The sequence below is a fragment of the Marmota marmota genome, unplaced genomic scaffold (assembly GCF_001458135.2).
Source record: "Marmota marmota marmota unplaced genomic scaffold, marMar, whole genome shotgun sequence".
NCBI classification, from domain to species: domain Eukaryota; kingdom Metazoa; phylum Chordata; class Mammalia; order Rodentia; family Sciuridae; genus Marmota; species Marmota marmota.
This window is the reverse complement of record NW_026000108.1, coordinates 51,894,856-51,904,708: the sequence shown is the minus strand read 5'-3', so window position 1 is coordinate 51,904,708 and position 9,853 is coordinate 51,894,856. Positions and strand designations below refer to the sequence as shown.

At 33.8% G+C, this 9,853-nt stretch overlaps 1 protein-coding gene across 1 annotated transcript in view; it reads left to right on the top strand.

Moving 5' to 3' along the window:
- The window catches only part of Tmprss11a (transmembrane serine protease 11A), a 53,395-nt gene extending 45,459 nt beyond the window's left edge, over positions 1–7,936 (top strand). Inside the window, exons 9-10 of the mRNA XM_048783962.1 lie at positions 316–458; positions 7,177–7,936. Of these exons, the coding sequence (XP_048639919.1) occupies positions 316–458; positions 7,177–7,338 (305 nt within the window). The 3' untranslated portion in view covers positions 7,339–7,936. The remainder of the gene's footprint in view (positions 1–315; positions 459–7,176) is intronic.
- Positions 7,937–9,853: the final 1,917 nt, after the last annotated feature.

Here is a 9,853-nt window from a genome sequence, read left to right as displayed (position 1 = left end):
TTTTTTTTTTTTTTTTTTTGGCCGAGATAGGCCTCAAACTTGTGATCCTTCTGGCTTTACCTCCCGAATCACTGGGATTACAGGTATGGACCAAAAGGTTTTCTTGCTTGTAGAGTTATTTATAAAAATGTTATAGAAAATAATGATCCCTAAATGTACCAAATTTTAATTAGAATTTTTTTCTCTAGGACTGCTTATGTTAACCTCATTCTATATTGACAGTTTTAGAATGAAGATTAGAAACAAGTCTTCTCAACATTGCTCTAGGTAAGGATGATCATTATACAAATTAAAACTGCTTTGTTTTCTCTTCAGGGGAATCCCAAAACAATCTACGAGAAGCCAAAGTGAAGATCATAAGTAATGATGTGTGCAAGCAACCACAGGTGTATGGCAATGATATAAAATTTGGAATGTTCTGTGCTGGATATCTGGAAGGAATTTATGATGCTTGCAGGGTAGGTTGGAGAGAGAAAACAATGTAAATTTCATAACCTCCCAAAAAAGAATTTTTATCTTACCCAGAAAATATTCTATATTTTTTATATTAGTACAAGATATCACATCAGCTCCAAAAAGTTCTAAATGTAAATTTTATAGCAAATACATGGTTTAAAATGTTTTAGTAAGCCAAATAAAATAAGTAAAATGTTTCTTTAATGCTATCAAACAAACCAATAAAATTAAAATTTCTTAATAACCAGAAATCCAAAGATTAATAAAGCAAAGTATCTTTTCTTAAAGGGCTCACATCCTAAAAATGGAAATACTATGATGTTATAAATAACATAATGGGGAACAAATATTTTCTCCCTGAAGGGAACATTTTTGGAGCTAGTGTCAGAGAGATGATATTTCAATATGTTCCAAAGAACAAATAGTACTTGCCCAATTGCAGAATAAGAAAAGAACATTATAGAAAAGAGAAAGAGCATAGCCAAACTATAAAGGTATAATTACAAATCATACTTCAAGGCATCCCATGTAATTTTGGGGGAATCAGCATAAAGAGCATATGTGGTTAAAGGGCTAATTAACAATGAAAAGATTGGATTAGATCAAGTTGGCAGTAGCCTGAAGTTCTTTCCAGTGCCTTTCTCTGTCCTCTACCATCTATCTGGCATATATATATTTCTGACAAAGGTAAGAGTGTTCATCTTCCTAGAGGCATTTGGTTTTTAATATGATATTCTTGAAAACTCCAACAAGGTGACTCTATGTGGCTAAAAAATAGGTATAGTATTGACATCAAGTGGCAGAAAACCCTGTCCAGAATCATCAAAACTGCACAGCATGGGCAACATCTGTTAGAAAAGGAGCAGTGAGTTTTGTACCATAAAGGCTTTATGAGCAGGATCTGGCACATGTTTAACTTCAGTTGCCAAGAATGTGTGGAGGAAGGCAGCCAGAATTGAGGGATTCCAGCAAGGATGACATCATGGGAAACAAGTGGAAGGTATCATCAGTAGATTTGGAGAAGAAGGATGAGAGTTCAATTAGTGAGATTACTGAGAAGCCTCAGAAGTATTGGTGGTCCTAGGGAAGCCTCAGTGGATTGGAGCAGAGGTAAAATTCCTGCCTGTCTGGGCAAATTAATAATGAAACAAACCTATACAAAACTAGGGTAAGTTCTCAGGGAAGTGACTCAGGCTTAAGGATCCAAGACACAAGTACAGTGATTTTTACTGGGGTATGTGATAATAAAATAGAAGTTCAAGCATCAATGGCATATTGATCTGGAACTCAATAAATTCCATGCCTGATATGCAGAATAAGAAGAGAGAGAACTTAATTTCTCCACCAGAAGTCTAGTGAGGAAAGATCCAAACCCAAATGACAAAGGATCAGAACTGCTGATATCAAAGCCAGAAATGGAAAGTTTTCACAACTTAGTGCAGTTTTGTGATTTTGCTACTGTTTATAGTTCAACCAAGAGTTACAAAAAGAAAAATTTCTAGTTCTAACAACCATCCAGGCACTGATGGGTAAGTTCTCTCAATATGGCCTTCAAAATCATTCCAGAAAACAGTAGATGGGTTTTGGCAATAGTTTCTGAAGGAAGCATAATTCAAATTCTGGTAGTTGGGAACATAAGAATTAGTCCAGAATTTTCCCTGGTAATTGTTTTATTCATTCTGTGTCTCCTATTTGTTCAAAAAGGCTTAAACTCCCTACTTTGTGCCATGCATCATACCAACTACTACACGGAACCTGCTTTCAGGGAACTGACTGTTACGTACATAGATGTGTGTTAATACAGAATATACAGTAATGAAAGGAAGATGCCTGCAGTAGAGTGCTTGGAAGAAAAAGGACATATTTCTATAAGAATATATGAAAATAAACACACTATTAAGAGAGGTGAAGCTAAAGTTGAAGGGTAGCTAGAGTTGAATTAGCAGAAAAGAGAAGGGCTGTAATGATGAAGTGGCTAGGGAGAGCTTAGGAACTGAAGAAGACCTTTAGAATATTACAGAACATATAGGCTCAATGTTGCCAAGTGAGGCAAGAGGATTTCCTGGCAGGGCAATCAGCAACCTGAAGTATTTTGCCCTTTTTCCTAAAAGCAATGGAAAGCACTAAAATTTTTAATCAGGGGGTTTATACTAAATTAGTTAATATGTATAAAGTTCCCAAAACACTTCCTGAGTAGTATTATTTGTTTGTTAAGTTAAAAGAGTTTTTCAATCAAATTTGAACATTTTGAAAATCATTCTGCTCACAGTAAGGAGAAAATCTGGATATGGCCATAGTGGATAAGTTAGCCTGTGTAACAAAAATCCAGGTGAAATATGGTAATTTGGACTAAGAAGGTAGCATGTAGACAAAGCTAGATAAAGAAGTTAGGAGCTAAAATTGACAAGTGAAGGGATAATTTTGATATGATTGGAGAAAGTAGGTATCAAAACATGATATCTAAATTTCTGGCTAAAAAATTAAAATAATTCAATTTCTGGTTTAAATAATTTGAAAAAATGTGGTAAACATGTCAGGGCAAAGTTACACATCCTACAGAGATCTGAGTCCAACATCAGCCATGTGGAGTTTGAGGTGCTTTTGAGACACTCACATGAGGAACTGCTAATGCACCCTCATCCATACCACTTCCTCGCCAAGGATGTCATCTGTCCTCCTACCTACTGAGAGCCCACAAGTGTTGTGTTAGTTTGTATATTACATTTTATATATTTTATATTACTTTTATTGTTCTAAATTCATTTTTATTAGTTTGTTTTTAATATTAACTCATACTAATATTACTTTTCTTATTATATTATTTATACATATATATTATATTTTATAAATCTTATTTGTCTTTTTCTTCTGGATTGTAAGAGCATATTTGATTTTTAAATGGAAAATATATAGTAAATAAGAAATGTATATAATTTGACATACATATTATAATGATTATCACAATAAAATTAATCTATTCAGCACCATCCATGCTATACATTATATTACCAGGATTTGGTCATCTTATAATTCAAAATTTATACCCTTTGATCAACATTTCTCCCACAGTCCTTGGAAACTACCAATGTACTCTGTTTCAGTGAGTTTGACTTTTTAGATTCCACACGTAAGTGAGATAATACTCTGTTTTCCTATGTCTGACTTATTTCATGTAACAATGTCCTCCAATTTCATTGTGTTATCACAAATAGCAGGTTCTTTTAAAAATAGCTGAATAATGTTCAGAGGTGTGTGTGTGTGTGTGTGCGCGCGTGTGTGTCTTCTTTAGCCAACCATTCATTAATAGACACTTAGGTAGATCATGTCTTGGATACTCTGAATAATACTGCAGTGTGCAGATGTCTCTTTGAGTTACTGATTTAGTTTGCTTCACTTAAATACTTAGAAGTGGGATCATTGGATCATGTGGTAGTCTTAATTTTAACTTTTTTGAGGAATCGTACTTTTTCATAAAGGCTGTACCAATTTACATTCTCACCAACCACATACAAGGGTTCTCATCCTCTTCAACTGATGTTGTATCTTGACTTTTTGGTACTATCCATCCTAATAGGTGTGGAGTGATATCTCATGATTTTGATTGCATTTCTCTAATGATTAGTGATCTTAACATCTTATATTATACTATTGGCCATTTGTATGTCTCCTTTTTAGAAATGTCTATTCAGGTTATATGCCCAATTTTCATTGCATTATTCATTATTTGATACTGAGTTATGTAAAGTTTTGTATATTTTGAATATTAACCCTTTATCATATATATGACTTGCAAATATTTTCTCTAATTTTGTAGATTACCTTTTCATTTTGTTGCTTATTACCTTTGTTGCACAGAAGCTTTTTAGTCTGATGTAGTCCCATTTATTTATTTTCTGTTTTGTTGATTGTCCTTTCAATGTCATATCTAAAAAAATCATTAACAAGATCAGTGTCAAGGAGCATTTTCCTTGAGAGTTTTATAATTTCAGGGCTTACATTTGTGTCTTTAATCCATTTTAAGTTAACTCTTTTAAGCTACGTAAGGGTCCAGTTTCATTATTTTGCTTGAAGCTACCTAATTTTCCCAATACTGTTTACTGAAGAGACTGTCCTTTCCTTTCTACACTGCATATTCTTGGTTCTCTTGTCAAATAGTAGTTGACTCTGGATGTGTAGGTTTATTTCTGGGCTCTCAATTCTATTCCATTGATTTTTTGTGTCTGTTTTAATGCCAGGATCATATAGTTTGGATTACTATGGCTTTGTGATATACTTTGAAATCAGGATTTACAATGCTTTTAATTTTGTTCTTCTTGTTCAATACTGATTTAGCAATTTTAGTCTCTTGTAATTCCATATGAATCTTAGGATTTTGTTTTTGTTTTTTTCTATTTCTTTGAAGAATGCCATTGGAATTTGGGCAGAGATTTCATTGACTGTATAAATCACTTTGGGTTGTATGGACATTTTACAATACTTATTTTTTCCGTCCATGCACATTGAATATCTTTCCATTTATTTGTACTTCTTGCAATCCTTTCATCAGTGTTTTATAATTTTTAGAATAAAGATCTTTCTCTTTTTAATATATTATAATCAGTTATACATGACAACAGAATGTTCTTCAATTCGTTGTACACAAATGGAGCACAATTTTTCACTTCTCTGTTTATACACAAAGTAGAGTCACACCATTCCTGCAATCATACATGTACCTAGGGTAATGATGTCTGTCTCATTCTACCATCTTTCCTAACCCATGCCCCCACCCTTTCTCTCGCTCCCCTTTGCCCAATCCAAAGTTTTTCCACTCATCACATCCCCTGCCCCGTTATGGACCAGCATCCGCTTATCAGAGAAAACATTCAGCCTTTGGTTTTTGGGAGGCTGGCTTACTTCACTTAGCATGATATTCTCCAACTCCATCATTTACCTGCAAGTTCCATATTTTTATTCTCTTTTGATGCTGAATAATATTCCATTGTATATATGTATTACCATTTATTTATCCATTCATCTATTTAAGGGTATCTAGGTTATATATATATATAATTTTATAAATTTTATTTTTAAAGAGCATAAATCCTCTTTTTATGTGTGTGTGTGTTTGAAAGCTTCTAAGTCTACCCCCACTATGTTCTTTGTCTCTGTTCTCTTCTGTTACTAACTGGGCCCTTTGTTTGGCACTTATAGTTTTCTGTAATATAGCACCTTGGTGCCTTTGTGCCCTGCCTTTTCAAACAGGTAATAAGAACTTTAGAAGCACCTCTTTCTTAGGAAACTCCCTGGTAGGATACTTTATCAAAATGAGGGAGAAAAATCAAGAAAATGGAAGTTAAGGAACCCAAAGCATTATGAAATCAACACAAAAGAATGGTGATGGCTACACAGTCTCGGGATCATCTCTACACCAAGTTTAGAGTAACCAATCTAAGTCATTATAAAAGGAAGGGGTATGTGTGTGTGTGTGTGTGTGTGTGTGTGTGTGTGTGTGTGTGAGTATGCAGGAAACAGAGGGAAATTGAGCAAGTATGTGTATGCTGAGATGGGGAACATCTTCAGAAGAAGTAAACAACTGATGTGTTCCTGTGGTGGCATAGCATATAATCACAGTGATTCAGGAGGCTAAGGTAAAAGAATCTCAAGTTTTAAGAGGCTCTAAGCAACTTAGAGAAATCCTGTCTTCAGATTAAAAATAAAAAGAGCTGGGAATGTACCTCAATGGTAAAGCACTCCTGGGCTCATTCTCCAGAACTGACATGTTCTCTGATATCCTTGAGTACTAGTAAATATTACTGTTAGATCTACATAGATTTTTTGAAACATTAAACATTTGCCAAAGTACATGGAAAATTAGCCAAAGAATAGCCCAGAATGGTGTCACTTGCCAGTGACTCAGGAAGCTAAGGCAGGAGGATCACAAACTCAAGACCAACCTCAGGAACTTAGCAAGGACCTAAGCAACTTAGTGAGACCCTGTCTCAAAATGAATAATAATAATAAATTTTTTAAAAGGCTGAGGATATGGCTCAGTGGTTAAGCACCCCTAGGTTCAATCCCCAGTACCCACCCCGCACCCCCAAAACAAGGAAGAAGAAGAAAAAAAAGTGTATTATTAATTCTAGGAAACCAAACTCTGCCCAACAAATGTCAAATGTAACATAATCAAAATACGTTGCTTGATTCACTAATAAATGGCATTTACTAAGTGAGATTAAAGTAAACATCGAGTTTTAATTTAATCCAAAATGGAGATACATAACATGAAGATATGGTGAGGAAAAGTTGTGAAGTGGTTGTAAAACAGCTAAATCTTCACCTATATAACAGAAAATAAATATATACAGTCTAAATCTATGAAATATTCATTTGAGCATATTATTTAGTGATAAGGAATCAGATATTCTAAGAAATTATTAAACCAGCATGAAGTGGCTACTCCTAGGGAAACAGGCTGAATAATGAAAGTGAGACATAAAATTCTTCATATTCATTTTTCCTTTTAACTATGTATTCTGTACAAAAAATAATAATATAAAGATATGGAAATTGAACCTTAAAGCTATTTATAATTTTTAATTTCATGTTTCAGTTAATTATTCTGCATTGTTAGCTATAATAAAATACTGTCTTCTGTCTAATAATAAAACGTAGTTCATTGAAATAAATAATAAGCTTAATGTCAATCTAATTTCTTTCTCCTTTTTTTTAAATTTTCAGGGTGATTCTGGGGGACCATTAGTTATAAAAGATCTTAAAGATACCTGGTATCTCATTGGAATTGTAAGCTGGGGAGATAACTGTGGTCAAAAGAACAAACCTGGAGTCTACACACAAGTAACTTATTACCGACGCTGGATTGCTTCAAAAACAGGCCTCTAACTCACCATAAAAGTTAAACAAAGAGCACTGTATACAGGTCATATATGTATGAGAATGTGGATATTCAGTGAGCTTAGTACAATGAAGTGATATTCAATGTTTGGATCTGGCAACATGAGATACAGAACATGATTTATTTTACAATCATTTTAGTTATTCAGTAATCTATAGCCAATTTATAAGGGATATTTATTTGTAAAGTAATGGGCCATTTTACCTGGCTTGAAAATTAGAGCAGAGATATTCAGCTCTTTAAAATTAATAAGTTGAAGTATACATGAGCTGCAATACAATTTTTTTTAAGATCCCTTGTGATATAGTATGCTTTTGTCAGGATTTTCCCCTTAAATGAGAAGCTTTCTGAACTTTCAAGGAGTTCAAGGAATGTTTACATGATTTCCTGTCTCCTTTCCAGAGCTCATAAGCTTCACAAGTACTTTTTTTTTTTTTAACTGCCATGTTCTCCCAGGTTTTCTGCCATGAGAAATAAATTTGCTATTCTAAATGCATTTAGGGGACTTTCCTAAAGGAAATTATATTTCACAAAGTCTGGTGGCAAATTAAGGCAACAATCTTCTAACTCATAGTTGTGAAAACTTTTCTTTTTTGTAATTTTTAACACGCACATTCATACTCATACACACACATATTCTCATACTACAGATATTCTAAAAAAATCCAATTAATGTTTGATATATATAGTAATTATCTAATCAAAAATGTATTTTGTTTTGAAAATTCAGTGGAGGGTGATAGTAGCTTTATGAGCAGTCTCAGGCCATTTTAAAATGACATTTTAAAGATACACTTACATGTTTTGATCACCAGGGGGAGATTTTGTCCTTTATTATTGTAAGGTAAAAGGCCTGAAAGTAATTGAGAATACTAATACCTAAAAGAATCAAAGAAAATTGTCTTTCTCCATAGAAAGAAAAAATTGTTCCCTTGTATTTCTACAACCAATGAGTTTCTAAAGCTCTTGACCTGAGTATTGCCATTTGGAATTCTAGTATTTAAAACAAGTTAAAAAAAAAAAAAAGATTTTGAGAACATACCAATACAATTCACAAAGTTTTCTGAAAAAGAAAATACGCTCCCTAATTAAAGTGTCTCATGAATTGAATAAGAAAGTTAGTCTTCCATATTTCATAACAGAATTAGTCAAAGATTTTATGGAAATATTTCTAAGCTTGGCAGTACCCACGAATTATCAGGGTTTGCAGGCTTGGGAGACATTTATTTACTCATATAGTCCAAGTATAAATTATTCTGTATTATGGTGGTAATATGAATTTTAATGTTAAGATTCAGAAAATGATCTTATTTCTGAACTGTTGTGTAACATTTCATTTGAGGTCACATATAAGCAAATATTGATATATCATTTTAAATCTAATAAAGCTGATGATCAGAGCATCCTACAAACAGTTTTACTGGGTCTGTGTTAAACGAGAAGCATGAATCTTTCAACTGTTTTTAAGAATCATTTATTTTGAATAACTAGTTTGGGTCTCTCTGAAGCAAGGTTTCCTAACCTTGGTGCTGCTGAAATTTGGGCCTGGAAAATTCTTTGTTTTATGGGGCTTCCCTGTTTATTGTAGACTATTTAGTAGCATTCTACCGGATGCCTGTAGCATATCACTTACAATAAATTATAATAACCAAAAATAACTCTAGATGTTGGCAAAAATGGGATAAAATTATGCTCTCTTGAGAACTGCTGTTTTAAAGACAGTTGATTTTTATAGAATTGTAAGAGACAACTCAAAGTGATGAGACTGATTATTCAAAAACTATAATATACCAATCAAGCTAAACATTCACTATAGTGTTCCTAAAAGAAATAGAAGAATAAATGACTAGTACTTTAGTCATTATCTACTTCAAATACAAACTGATCTCCCAGGATACACAATGTGCTCAGAGAATTTCCCTCTGCCTACCATGAACAAGGACCTGGGTTTGATCCCAAGCATTATTAAAAAAAAAAAAAACAGAAAACAAAAACTTCTCTCATGCCTAAACTACAGTTATAAAGCACTGTGTGGGCTATCTCTCATTCAGCAAGGAGGTCCACCGAACAGGGTGGAGGAGAGTGTGGCTGCGGAGTCACAAATCAAGACCTCCAGAGATTTTATAGGTCTGATTTTATTGCGTAGTTACCATGTATATATACGGGCAGTAGCTAAACAGATTATAGGCAGCCACCAATAGAATTTCTGCCAACTGTCCTTGCAGCAACCAATCGAGGCATGGACCATGGAGTAAGTGTGACCTCACACCTAGAGCTGTGCCTATGGGATAAGCAGTTTGCTGCTGATGCGCCTAGAGAGAGGGGAGTGGTTTGCCACTCAGGCGCCCTTAACATAGGCCACATATGCAGTACTCCATGCACTTGTACCCACAGAGCACTATTAAAAATTACCATGAAGATGGAGTTTTATAAAGAATAATTCATAGTAAGAAATACTGCATATTTTTTCATCATAGTTCCATACACATATTATAGAAACTG